General features: G+C 47.7%; 1 protein-coding gene across 2 annotated transcripts in view; it reads left to right on the forward strand.

The window, feature by feature from the left end:
• Positions 1–8070: 8070 nt before the first annotated feature.
• The window catches only part of GALNT10 (polypeptide N-acetylgalactosaminyltransferase 10), a 229792-nt gene continuing 223234 nt past the window's right edge, over positions 8071–14628 (forward strand). For both annotated transcript variants that reach the window (XM_027970438.2, XM_042250663.1), the window contains exon 1: positions 8071–8364. In XM_027970438.2, coding sequence (XP_027826239.1) covers positions 8206–8364 — 159 coding nt within the window. In that variant the 5' untranslated portion in view covers positions 8071–8205. The remainder of the gene's footprint in view (positions 8365–14628) is intronic.

The following is a 14628-nucleotide window of genomic DNA, read 5'->3' on the forward strand; positions in this document are numbered from 1 at the left end:
GCAGCATGTGGGCTGAGCTGTTCTATGGCGTGTGGGATCTTCCTGCGCCAGGGATCGAACCCATGTCTCCTGCACTGACAGGTGGATTCCTATCTGCTGCGCCACCAGGGAAGTCCAAGACCACCAAGTCTTGTCATCTGAAATCATTCCTTGCAGTTAAAGACCTCTCTGGACCCACTGAAGTTTGCTGGAAGGTGCCACCTAGTGGAACATTCTATGACGTGCCACTTAGACCAAAGGAAACCTTAGAAGAGTTTTAGAGCCAAAAGTCACGAGCACTGGTTTGCTCAAACTTGGTCACAGATTGGAATCACCTAGGAATAACTGAGTCCTACCCTCAGAGGTTCTGACTTAATTGGTCTGGGGTGCATGGTGAGCATCCAGAGTTTACAAACATCCCCAGATGATTTTATGTACAGCCAAAGTTAAGACCACTGGGTTATAGAATAGCCAATCTTTTATTTTAGAAACACCCACAGACAATGACACTTCTCCAAGAGCCTCAGACTTCTAGGAAGCCCCTTCCCACTGCATCCCACCACATCTCTGTAATTTGTGCAACTTTTTTCTTTTATGCAGAAATGAAAAGCCACTATAGAGGAAGCCCTGATATTTATTATAGTGGCAGTGCTAGGAGGAGGATGGCTTCTTCCGCATCTGATATTTACATCGGACCCTTCTGACTAATACTGTAAGATGTACCCCACAATGACGTAGGATATTTGCTCTTGAGATGTATGGCCTTCTATTCTCTTTCTGATAATTGTATTATGTTATACTTGAGGCGCCTTCTACATCCACTGTCTTGATCCAATAGCATTCCTTTATAGTTGGCAGAATAGGTTTAATTGGCATCTCAGTGTGGAAATGACAAAGTAGGCTCCAAGCGAGAGACAGGCAATTTTCTGTCTGGAGGTCATTTCAAATAGGCTTCCTACAAACTCTTTCTTTTTATTCAAACCAGGAGCTGAAATGCCGCTAAATGCACACACTGGACTGAAGCACTATGTCTGGCTTCCCTTCTCCCATCCTTCCTTGCAAGACTGAATCCCAGAATTTTAGAATTGAAAAACACCTTAACAAGCATCTGGTTCAAGTGCTTTATTTAATGCAATCATATTCTGTATTTATTGAGACTGCTCTAATTCCTGCTACTATGCACACTCCTAGATCCATTCATGATAAACATGATGCTCAGAGGATTTGAGTGACAGTTCTGAAGCTGTAATGAGGGTAAGGGCAAAATCTGGACTGATCCAGGCTTATCAGAGCCATGTGGGGAAATTTCAACTGCAAGACTTGGGTTCTCTTGCTCTATATTTAGAAGTTTGAATTTGTTAAATGACCAGCCTGGTAGAGAGAGCAATTTGGGCTACTGACATCAGTGTTAATAAATTTTCTGAGTGCAGGTTTTAAAGAGGTGAATGTTTGATTGATGAATTGATTCATTTCCCAAATGTTTGTGGAGAACCTATTTGGGGTCAGGTACTGCATTAGGCATTGAGGGTAAGCTGGAGAGCAAAACAAACACAAGATGCTCCCTGTCCTCATGGGGCTCACAGTCCAGTGGAGGAGACAGATATCACCCTGTAACTGGAAACACTGACTGTTAAGGAAAGGCATTGCTAAGAGGTCACGGAACTGGGGAGCTTAGGCAGGTTTCTCTGAGAGTGTATGATGACCTTGACCATCTAGCAGAAGAGGAGGGGCAAGAAGTCTTCAGATTTGCACACACCAGAAGTCCAACAATCAGAATTTCCTGTGTTTTTCTTAGAGTCAAGGAGACCTCTCTCTCACCAGTTTGGAAATTACGTTATGGCGTCAGGATTATCCTCATTTCACCTATGAGGAAACTGAGGCTCAGAGTAGCTAAGGCACTTGGCCAAGGTCAAACAGTGTTAGAGGTAGACTGGTTATCACACTAACACCTCCTGACTTGCTGATCCATTCCACTTTCACACACCCTTAGCTCAGCCTAGGCCAGACGAACCTGAGGGTAGAATCCTTGACAAATGGGGTCAACCACATTAAGAAAGCCAAGGTGAGGCTGTCGAGAAGGAAAGGTTTTTGTATCCTCATAAGGAAGGCTGATGGCCTGCACCTATCTTGTCATCTCTCTTCCAACTGACCCTTTTTGCTGAAGGATGTCTGGGTATACTAAAAATCTACCTGTTGCTGATGACAAGTGGAAAACTGAAGAGTGAGCAAGACAATAAGCAAATCATAAAAATAAAGGAAAAAAAAAAAAGAAAAGAAGTTAAGATGGGAAGATAGGAGGAAAGAGGAGACACTAACCACTCATCAGATGTGTGCATTCAACCCTTTCTATGTGCCAGGCATGCAGGATGTGGGGATAGAGCAAGAATGAGCCATTGAAATCTCAGCCCCATGCAGCTGACATTCTATTTGGAGAAGCTCAGTAATAAACAAGTCAACAAGCAAATACATAAAACTCTCACTCAGTGGGATATGCACAATGAAGAGAACGCAGCAAGATGTAAAGTAGAAGAGAACCATGTGCAGGTTGATGGTGAGGGCGGGTCTCTGTGAGGAGGGAGGTCTTTAAGCTGAGATCTGAAAGCTGAGAGAGCGCAACGATGGATGGAAGATCCAGGGAAAGAAAGGCAAAGGCTAGTTCAAAGCCTTTGCGGCTAGCATGAGAATAAAGCTTTCAAGGACCAGAAGGAAGGTGGGTGCGGCTGGTTTGGAGTGAGTGGCAAGGAGCATGATGGATGAGGTGGGAAAGGCTAGGCCTGGAGGTGGAGGTTTTTGCCATGTAGCCAAAATTCTGTTCATTCTTCCTCAGTGTACCTCTGGATGCTGAACTTTTACTTTAACCACAGCTACTAGTCACATTAGACCAGGGTCTGTGGTAAGCCCTTTGTGCAAATTATCTCATTTAGTGCCCGTAATAGCGCAGGAAAATCTGCTTGGTGTTATGTGGCAGCCTGGATAAGGGGGAAGTTTGAGAGAGAATGGATACATGTATGCGTATGGCTGAGTGCCTATGCTGCCCTCCTGAAACTATCTCGGCATTGTTAATTGTTTACACTAAAATATGAAATTAAAAGTTTAAAAAAATTAAGTTTTATTTTAAAAATTTTATTGAAATACAGTTGATTTACAATGTGTTAATTTCTGCTGTAAGCATAGTGACTCAGTTATACATATATATACTTCTTTTCATATTCTTTCCATTTCAGTTTATCACAAGATACTGAATATATAATAGTCCCCTTTGCTATACAGTAGGATCTCTTTGTTTATCCATCCTATATATACCAGTTTGCATCTGTTAATCCCAAACTCCCAAGCCTTCCTTCTCCCACTCCACCTCCCCCTCAGCAACCATAAGTCTGTTCTCTTTGTCTGTGAGTCTGTTTCTGCTTTGAAAATATGTTCATTTGTGCTGTATTTTAGATTCCACATATAAGTGATATCTTATGGTATCTGTCTCTTATTTCTCTTCGTATGATAATCTCTAGGTCCACCCACATTGCTGCAAATGGCATTATTTTGTTCTTTTTATGGCTGAGTAATATTCCATTGTATACGTGTATCACATCTTCCTTACCCATTCATCTGTCAATGGACATTTAGATTGTTTCCATGTCTTGGCTATTGTAAATAGTGCTGCTATGAACATAGGGGTGCATGTATCTCTTCAAATTATAGTTTTGTCTGGGTATGAAAGCAACATTTCTTGTTCAGTTTCAGTTGATGACTTGATCGGTTTCCCCAGGAAAACAGCCTTAGCTCATGTTCTGGTCAGATGTCTCCAATGGTATTGTCTTGGTGAGTATGATAAGGCCCTGAGAGGATCACTACCCTCACCCTCAGGCCCACCACCCATGCCTGGGACATCTTACATTGTGCTCAAAGAGTCCTGAAATTAGAGCTGGGTTTGTGGGCTAGAGTTTCTAATGAGGGCTGATCCAGCTGATGTGAAGCTTTGATCAACAAGTCACTCAGATAAGACCTAAGAGACAGCTCAAATCCAATTTTGTGCAGACTCCTTCTGGGAGCTAAAAGGGATGGGGAAGAGAGAGACACTGAAGATTTTCCCATCCATGACCTCAGGTGCTATACTTCACTCAGCTGGTGATTACTTACACCTACTGTGTTGCAGGCCTGAAGGAGCCACAGCTCCGCTCCCTGTGGTTGAGCAGGAGTAAGAGCTGAAATCCAGGCGCCCTGGCTCTGCTAGCTCTGCTATGACCTGGGCAGAGGTGGGCACCCTTTGCGCAAATTCCTCTACTTGGCAGGAGCACTCGTTTTCTGATTCACAAAAAGAGAAGTATGTGCTAATAGAGGCAGGGCATAACATAGAAGGACAAAAACTTATGAAGTTCCTTCTTGCTTGAAGCTTACATTCTAGTGAGGGAAATGAAAAATGATACCTGTTCTAAAGAAAAACCAAGCAAAAGGAGATGATGGAGGCACTTTCTGATATTTTAGATCAGCTAGTAAGGGAAGCGCTCTCTAAAGAACACATGATTTATTCCCTGAGATGGGAGGGAGAAAACCATGTGCGAAGGTTTAGAGGAAAAGAAGCAATGGCCCAGCAATTTTGCAAAGGCCCTGAGACCATTATCAACTTGGTGCATTTGAGGAATACAGTGATAAGACCAGTGTAACTAGAAGGGAAAGAGAGAGGGCAAAACCCTAAAAATCAGGCCAAATCACGGAGAGCCTCATGGGATTCTAGCACTGTGCTGGGTGCTGTAGAGGTGTTTAAGTGTTGCAACAGTGTGTTTGCCTCAATGGAAAAAACACAAAAATCTCCTTTTGTTTCCCAAAAGGAAATTCCACTTTTGTCAGAGAGGATGGAAATCCAATTACAGAAACGTTGAACATTAGCTGCAGTGTAAAACCCATAGGGCTATTCAGAGCAGTATTGTTCACCATTGCCCACCCTTAGATGAACAGAAAAGCAAAATATGTGTATACATACAATAGGATATTATTCAAACTAAAAAGAAGGGTGAAATTCTGACATGTGCTACAGCGTGGATGAATCTTGAAAACATTATGATAAGTGAAATAAGCCAGACACGAAAGGTTAAATATGCTATGATTCCACTTATATGGAGTACCTAGAACAGGCAAATTCATAAACACAGAAAGTAGAGTGGTGGGTGGTTACCAGGGGTTGAGGGGAGCAGGGTGAAGGATGGAAATTGGGGAGTTAGTGTTCAGTGGATACAGAGTATCATGTTGGGAAGATGAAAATGGATGGAAGTGATGGCTGCAAAACAATGTGAATGTATTTAATGCCACTGAATGGTTAAAATGGTAAATTCTAAATTTTGTTTATTTTTACCACAATGAACAAGGGCAGTAAATATTAAAAATCACCAGGTAGCTTAAAAAATATATAAATACTATTAAAATATAATCTTCCCTTTAAAAATTTCTTGAAGGATTGTAAACCTTGCCTGTGACAATGCCTGGGTTTGGTACCTTTCCTCTTCTTTGGAAGAAGGGCTGGGGATGGTTTTTCCTTATCTGTTTAGTTTTTCTTTTTAATAGTTATTGTGTTAGTCAAGATTCCTCTTTCTTCTTGATTTGTCTTTGCTAATGTATGTTTCCTGAGAAAAATATTGTCATCTAAGTTTTCATATTTATTTGGCATAAATGTAATTTGTAACATTTTCTTACTATTTTACAATTACAATTGTGATCATTTTCATTTGGGAAAAAAAAAAGTCACAGGGCTAGGATCTAGGGAAGGAAGAGTGGGTATTCCAGACAGAGGCAACAACAAGTGCAAAAGCCTAGTGGCAGGAATGTGCCTGAGGCACTCTGAGGAACAGCAAGAAGCTCCATGGGCTGGGGCACAAGGAAGAGTAGAGGTTGGGGGCTGTTCATATGGCCTTGTAGGACATTATAGCTCCTTCCAGAAATCCAGTGGAAGATGGGAAGCCATTAGAAGGATCTGAGCAGAGTATTGATCTATCTACCTGATCTTTATTAAATCAGGATCATTCTGGCTGCAGCTTTCTTTAATCTGAATCTCACTTGCAAACAATAAGAAAAGCACTTACCTCACAGAGTAACTGTGAGCAGTAAAGGCAGTAATGTTTGCTGAGGGTTTAACATGGTGACTGGAATAGAGTAAGCATTTCAGCATAAGGTAAGCACTACTGTGACAAGACCAAAGACAGCAGCCCCCTGAGAAGTTTTGGAGGACTTCATGGAGGAGGTGGCTGTTCAACTAAACACAGGAGGGACAAGGTTTCCACCGACATAGATGGAGAAGAGGAGCAGGCTTTCTGGGTGGAAGGAACTCTGTGGGCCACAACACATGAAGGAAAGTAGCCAGCAGCTGGCAGGGCAGGACAGACAGGAGAGAATGTTTGATGAGCTCTAGCAGATCAGAGCGGAGAAGGCAATGGCACCCCACTCCAGTACTCTTGCCTGGAAAATCCCATGGACGGAGGAGCCTGGTAGGCTGCAGTTCACGGGGTTGCTAAGAGTCGGACACGACTGAGCGACTTCACTTTCACTTTTCACTTTCATGCATTGAAGAAGGAAATGGCAACCCACTCCAGTGTTCTTGCCTGGAGAATCCCTGGGACGGGAGCCTGGTGGGCTGCCGTCCATGAGGTCGCACAGAGTCGGACACGACTGAAGCGATTTAGCAGCAGCAGCAAGTCAGAGAGGCATGTGGCTCTACAGCCTAGGTGATGGGAGTTTTGAAGGTTTCCTAGCAAGTGTCAAGATCTGAGCTATGATTGCAGAAAACTGAATCCCCATCGCCCAGCCTGGAGCTGGAAGAACAGAGAGGCAGTCGTCAGGACGCCGGTCCAAGGCCGGGGAGGGGGAAGGGGCGTTGCTAGCAACTAACTAGGCACAAGGGTCTGCGACTGGGCTGGCGACCCGGAGGATCAACAGAACGCGTGTACCGGGGTGAGGGGGGGGCGGGAGGGTGTTAAAAAGGAAGGCAATCAAGAGGGCGCGTCGTCCCTGGGCAGCAGAGAGGAAGCAATTTATTAAACGAAGAGCACTGTAGGAGCCACAGGCATCACCGTCGGAGTCCCTCTCCTCGGCCGGCCGGCTGCAGCGCCGAGGCGGCCCGACTTCCTCAGAGTACTTACCACAGCTATAGGCACATTCGCTCATCTACTGAAGTTACGTGTTTAATGTTTTAGCCCCCAGAAGTCAAGGCTACAGAATCTGTTTTCATTTCATCCCCGTGCCTGGCAGTTTGCCGAGGAGCTGAACAAGGAACCCACAAGAGGTTTGGAGAAAGGGCTCACTCGGTGAGCTGACAGCCCAGAGTGCGACTGGAGGGGATTCCAAGTCAAAGGAGGCTGATTTCGCGTGAGGAGAGGTCCTGCAGAGACGCTGCGGTCACACTTCCCCGCCGGTGTGCAGGGACCACAGACAGGTGGCGGGGTGGGTGAGGCTGCACTCCCTAGTCTACAGATGGCGTTCACACCTACCACCGGGAACTCGGGGGGAAGAAAACCAGGGTGCACAGAACCGTGCGCGTGCAGAGCAGCGGCGGCCCCATTTCCCGCCTGGGAATACCGAGGCCGGGGGGCAAAGGAGGTCCGCAGGTCCTCCGGGCCGAGCCTCGGGGTGGGACGCCACAGCTCGACTCCCAGAAGTGGAGTGTCCGGACTCCAGTACTATTTGCATATCCCCCGGGGAGCCCGAAAACTCTCGGCTGGAGTCCGGAGCTGAGGTGGCCGGGCGGGACTTTGGGGGTCCCCAGGAGCGCGTCCCACAGCGCGCACCAGTTAGCGCCCAACTCGCCAACTCCGGGACTTTTGCAAAGCTCCTGCGGGCGGGGGAGCCGCCGAGGAGCGGGCCGCACCATCGCGGTCCGAGAGGGGGGGAGCGGGCCGCCTGGGCCTGTCGCACCCGGGCGGAACGGAAAGAGCAGCGAGAAGCCGCGGCCCAGGGCTCACGACTTTCGGCAGCAGACACTGAAGAGGCCGAGACTGGACACGCGGCTCGGCGAGGCTCGCGGGCGGCGGTGACGGCGGAGCACCCCGCCCCCCCGGCGGTGACGCGGTGGCGGAGCCCGGCTCCCCGGCCGGCGAGCGGCGGAAGTGCCGCGGAGTTGGAGCGGGGCCGGCGCCGCGGTCGCTTCTCTTCGTAGAGCTGCTGCCGCCGCCGGGCGGACGGGCGGACGCGCGGAGCTGGGGGCGGCGCGGCGGGGCCGGCGGGGCGCGGCGGGGCTGACCGGCCCCGATGAGGCGGAAGGAGAAGCGGCTTCTGCAGGGGGTGGCGCTGGTCCTGGCGGCCCTGGTCCTTCTGCCCAACGTGGGGCTCTGGGCGCTGTACCGCGAGCGGCAGCCCGACGGCACCCCCGGGGGATCCGGAGCAGCGGCGGCCGCGGCCGCTGGACAGGTGAGTCCCCAGTTGCCATGGAGTTGAGAACACGCTCTCCTCTATTTCCCTTCCAGCCTTCGGTTGGTTCCTTCCTTCGCCGTCCGCTGTCTCCTCAGAGTCAGCGCCAGAGACTCCTCTGTTCTTCCCATTGTTTTAGATGGGAAAATTGAGGCTCAGAGAAGGGCAGGGATTGTCCCCGTTACTCAGAAACCGAACCAGAACTACAAACCAGGACTCCTGATGCCCACAGGTCACCATCCTCTTTTCTGTTCCATTTCTCACCTCTTCCAGGATCTCTCCCTTTTGGAAGATCCTGTCTGCATCCCCGTATCCCAGATCTTTTCTGCCCCCCGCCCCCCACCTGCTGATCCAAGTGTTTCCTACTCCAGTCAGCCCCTTTCTTGTTTACTCATGTGCCCAAAGAGACCTCTGGACCTCCTTCCTCTCCACAGTATTCACCCTCCCAGCCTCCTTTCTTTCCCAGATCCTGTGGATTCCTTGGAAGATGCAAAGATCATGCTCTCCTTGGAGCTTCAGGCCCTGGAGGATGGGGGTGTTTGAGCTCCTGCTCTTTGAAGGACCTGCTGCCTTTGACTTTCTGGGCGTCCAGAAGTGGGAGCTGTGGTGGGAGGACCCCCCAACACACACCAAATTCCTCAGAAGCTATTTGTGCCCAGGGCCCTGAGCATGGAACATCAGATGCTTTCCCTGTCCCTTCTCAAAGTACTACCTGTGACCCCTTCTGAACTTGTCCAGGCTGATAGGTGTGGTGTTTTTTGTAGCCAAGACTGGGATTTTAATTATTTTTGCCTCCTCTGAACTCAGTTATGTACGTGTGTGTGTGTGTGTGAGAGAGAGAGAGAGAGAGAGAGAGAGAGAGAGAGAGAGAGAGAGAGAGGAGTACATATAGACTGATAGCAAAAACTCTATCACATTACTCCTACTCTCCCAGCTCCTGGCTCAGTAGATGCCAGTCAGGATATATATGCGTGAACTGTTTCCCACAGTGGGACATTGCAGTTTTTCTTGTGGGATTTGTTTTGTCCCATGGCAAGTAGATAATTTTGCATCAGGGTTGAGCTTGACTGATGGTTGGCAGACAGGGGAAGAGACTGACTTTGGATGGTTTGCCCTTATCCTCCCAGGTTCAGGCTGCTGTCTTATGTACAGAGGGCTCTTTATGATAGGGCTGACCAATTTGAGGGCAGCCTATCATTTTGGTAATTGTTGCAAACCATCCTGGAGGACCTGGTTACTCCTTCTGGGAGATCTTCCTGTTTGGAAGCCAAAGCCCCAACTCCCTTCCTAAACCCCCGGTTCAAACCCTGACAACTGACTTAGACCCCTCTCTCTTGCCCATCTCCCTACCTGGGCTCCCCTTTCTCCATCTGTGAAATGTGGTCTCTGGTCCAGTGATACCATAAGTGAGTCAGAGTGGAGGACAACAACCACTTCTGTTTTCCTTTCCTGAGGCAGGAGCCCTCTGTAGCATCCCTAGCTGTGAGGGCTCCATCCTGGACACAGCCCCAGATCAAGGGGGCATTGTCCTGCCCAAGTGCAAACTCTCCTTTGGAGTAGCTGTGACCAGTTCTAAAATAGCTTCTGACATTCTGCCTCTGCCTGGAGAAAGCCCTCGTATTTCATCTGCTGTGGATGCCAGAGACGTCCTGATTTTCATTTTCTATAGACCCAGATGTGTAGAGAGAAGGTCAAGGTTAACTGCTGGTTTGGCCTGAGCTTTCAAAGTAAATTACTCTCTTGCACAAGAGGGGATTGATGGAGTAAGGCAGCCTTTGGGGCAGAGAGAGGGGAGCAACAGCTGGGCGCTGCTTGGAGCCCGTAACTGAAATGGACAGAAAGGCTTATCTAGGAAGGTCTAGTTCTTGTTCGTTTCTTTTGCTTTAGAATATCATGAAGCGGGAGAGGAGCCAGAAGTGGAAAAGGGGTTTGGTGGTGATGGTATGTGATTATCTTTGCTTTGGAGGAAATACTGTGTCTCCTGGGAGCAGCAGAATGGAGCTGTTTCCAGAATGACCAGCTCTTCTAGGTGCTATAGGATTCGGCATTCGTCTGCTGCCTTTCAGGAACATTCTGCCAAGTTTCCACACAGCCCCTTTGTGTTTCACTCTCCTGCAGATGCACAGTCCTCGGCTTGGCCCCCAGTCCCTTTAAATGTCAGCTGGCCTGGAGAGAGGAGGCTGACTTCTCAGAGCACTGAGGTTCCATCTCACATCCCAGAAGGCTGGAATGTGCATAGACCACGTCAGGCTGCTATCTGAGGAATCTGGCATCTGGAGCACACACAGTTCTTTTGACAGAGCTGACCAGTTCTGAGCTCAGCTTGTCACTCTTATAATTGCTGAGAATCATCCCAGAGCACCTCACTGATCTTTCAGGTAGAAATAACTACAGAGGCTGTGGAGGGAAGTTGGACAACGGACTTTACCCGAATGAAAACTGTATTCCTTGTGGGTTTGGGGGAAATTTCTCTGATAGTAACATACACACTGTTTTAGTCATTTAACTCTTTGATTTCTCCACTGGATTAAAGAATACAGGATTTTGAACTCAGAGGGTTTATCATCTGCTAGAATGTAAGTCTACGTAACTCATACTTGCTTATGCTGGGTGTACCACTGGAGCCGGGTAGGGCAGTGAATTTGTAAAGGACACAAAATGCTTCAAGGATTTGAGCATTCCTTTGGTCAGACAGCTGGCTTCTTGGAAAGCTGCAAAACCAAGCAAGAAAAGTCAGTCTTGAAGCCATCTTCATTTTAATTTTGGGGGTGCCTCTCCTTCCTAGTCCCAATCTGTTTAACATCTTGGTTTAATTCTCTGGTCTGTTTCACATTCCAGGCTTGGGAGCTGGCTATTAAAAACCTGTGTTAAAGAAATATGATGCAGTCCCTCCCCATTTCTGAGCCTTAATCTCTTATGAAAATGACTTCATTGGATAATAGCTTGCAGTAGAAGTTGGGATAATGGAATACCAATGGGATAAGAAGGTGGGATAATGGAATACCAAAGACTTTAATTTTCAGATATCAAGAGTTTTTCCTTATTGTGTCAGAGCTGAACTTTATTCTTAGAACATCCAGAAATCAAAACTTCCCTCCTTCCCCTGCCTCCTTTTTTTGGCTTCCTGGTGGCAGAGCCTTACCCATCAGGAAGTGAAGGACCCTAGAAAGGTCACCAGGGAGTGATTTATTTCCCACAGAAGGGCTGGGATCCTTTAGATTGCTAATCCCTTCTCAGTCTGCTTGCCCAGCTGAAATCTGATGCTGCTGGGGAAGGGTTGTTGATTTACCTGAGCAAATCTGACTTCCTGCATTCCTTTATCATCCTAGGCTTGCAGGTTCCCAAGGAGCCCAGTGGAGGAAGGTCTGGGAACAGAGGTCTGGGTTTTACTTCACTTTCTTGCCCTAAACTCACTATGTGATCTCAGGAAAGTGGTTTAACCTCTCTGGGCCTTAGATTCTCCATCTGTGAAGTGAGGGTTTAGTTTCAGAAGGGGAAAGGTCAGTGTGTGCCAGAAGAGCATTTCCCCTTCCCTGGCTAGGGCAGACATTGCTAATCAGTCTCTTTTCCTCAAAGCCCAGACTTCGCCTCAACAGTTTCTAAATGCTGCAACTTAAGTGGAGTTAATGGCATGCTGAATCTCATCTGCAATGGAAGGGATAGATACTTTGTTAGGTCTTTCCCAACTCCAGCATCCTGGTGTTCTGTGAGTTTGTTTGGAAGCTTGTATTGGAAAGACCTGGTTAGTAGAAGTGTGTTTAAATAGGCCACTGTATCTAACTTGTGATGAGGTCACTGCTTTAGGGACATGTTCATACTCTAATGCCTTCTCTCAGACTGTGTTCAGCCTTTAATCTGTTGGCTCCAGTGACATGATAACAAATAATGAAATCAGGAATGAAAAAGCAGAGGCCCATTTAAAGGATAACCATCTTGCTTGCTAATTGTACCTTGTCCACGGTCAGCTCTTACACAGAGATGGCAGCAGGATCTCATCATTGAAAAAATGCCCTGAGGCAAACTTGGCAGCCAGAAGTATGTCCCATGGCAGCTGAATGCTCATGAGGGTGTTTGCAGTGGGCTCTGAACTTTGCATATATCTGACTGTATGCCATATATGGGGCTTCCCAGGTGGCGCAGTGGTACAGACTCTGCCTGCCAATGCGGGAGACACAGAAGACTCGGATTTGATTCCTGGGTCAGGAAGATCCCCTGGAGGAGGAAATGGCAACCCACTCCAGTATCCTTGCCTGGAAAATTCCACAGATGGAAGAGCCTGGCAGGCTACAGTCCATGGAGTTGCAATGAGTCGAACATCACTGAGCACACACACACACAGGCCATATACATGTCAGAGTCAGCAAGGGAAGAGCCGACCCCCCCAGGAGTCCTCCCTGCTTCACAGAGAACCTCTGTCCTCATGCCCAGGGAAGGAGGTAGCCTATACATCCCTGAGTTCCTGTGGCTAAGGAGTGCTTCATGACCTCCCCTCCCAGAAATGTCTTAGAGTAGAAACCACATCCTCTTCTCGCACATAGCTAAAGCCTTGGCACTTGAAAAATAGTCAGAACGTGTTTGCTAAATGATCTATGCATGTCAGAGCAGGAAGGGTGCTACAGAAGTTACCTAGTCCAAGCCCCGCCTATTGTAGGTACGGAAACTGAGGCCTGGGAGAGGGGCTGTCAGTTGCGAGAGGGAGGGATGCAGACAGCCCATTTCTTCTCCGAGTTCTTTTCTAGTTCACCACGCTTATTTTTCCCCTTGACAAGGAAAAATTATTTTCTTAATACTTGATCCTTCTCTACGATTATATCCCTCTTGAGCCAAGATTATCAGTCTCAGTTTTGGAGGCCAGTACTTATTGAGACCAATTATCTGCTGGAACTTATTGGGTTGTAAGTGTTTGTTTGTTTGTTTGTTTGTTTGTTTTTGGAAATCTACTTTTGTAAATTTTCTTCCCAAATTTTTAGTTTTAAAGTAAGTGAAATATATTAAATTTGAGGGTGGCAGTGGGGTCCAGCAGGGCAATAGAGGAGTTAAAAGGATATGTAGCATGTGGCACCATTAGTGCTCCCATGGCAGACAGAGCCAGTCTTGTTTAAGAGCCATGCCAGGCTCTGTCAGTTGAAGGTAACAGAATGAATTAAGTCATGTGGGCTGAACCAAGTAAGGACCTATACTGCTTGTGTGCAGTCGTGTCAACTCTGCAACCCTATGGACTGTAGTCCTCCAGGCTCCTCCGTCCATGGGATTCTCCAGGCAGGAATACTGGAGTCTGTTGCCATTTCCTCCTCCAGGGAATCTTCCCAACCCAGGGATGGAACCCACGTCTCCAGTGTCTCCTGCACTGGCAGGCGTGTGGGTTCTTTACCACTAGCGCCACTTAATGGGACATATTAATTCCTGTCTTTGCAGTGGACTTCAGGTGTGGTGTGATCTAGAGGTTCACATTCTAGACTGAGCCCCTAAGGTAGCAAAGAAATGGTTGTAGCTCTATCTGACCTCATGTCCACACCTAGATCCTAGAAGAGAGTCTGTCTCTTCTGGTATCTTCTTTATAAGAGAGTAGAAACTTGTTTCCTGTACACTCTAGCAAGACTCCTTAGGTGTTATTGGCTCAATTTGGATGTAACCATGCATACTTGTCAGGAGGAAGGGCTCTGTTGAAGGACCTAACCTACTCTGGAGCTAGGGGTGGGGTCAGGCCACTCCAGTCACAGGAGGAGCAGTTTCTGGGGACAAGAATCTGGGTGTTCTTGTGGGGAGGAGGGGAATTAAAATCTAGGGATAAAGCCAACAATTGTCAACTCCAGAATCCTGCTGACACAGTGTCCCAGGCAGTCACTACTGGGGCATCAGATTTGGGCAGAACCTCGAGGCAGAGCCTCTTTGCCCTCTTGGACTCAGTTCTGGCTACTGAACCTGCAGTCTGGAGGTCCCTGTTCTCATCCCAGCCCTGCCACCCCGGCTGAGACATTCCCTCTTCGGGTCTCAGTGTCCTCCTGGGAAAAGCTCCGGCGCAAATGCTTCCAGCATAATGTAAGTAGAGGGTTAAGACGAGGAGCAGTTAAAAGCTGCCTTTATTTAATCTTATGAGTTCTGCAGCCGCCTGCCTTTCCCCTCACAGAGCTGTCCTTCTCCCTCATCCCCCCGCCCCCCATTAAAAGGCAGTTCATTGAAAATTTCTCTCAAGCTGTAAAAGAACTTCTGTCTCTTCAGCTTCCACTTTTTTTTTTCTGCCTGGCCCTTCTTAGCTGGAGGAGG

This window comes from Ovis aries, chromosome 5 (assembly GCF_016772045.2).
Source record: "Ovis aries strain OAR_USU_Benz2616 breed Rambouillet chromosome 5, ARS-UI_Ramb_v3.0, whole genome shotgun sequence".
NCBI lineage: Eukaryota > Metazoa > Chordata > Mammalia > Artiodactyla > Bovidae > Ovis > Ovis aries.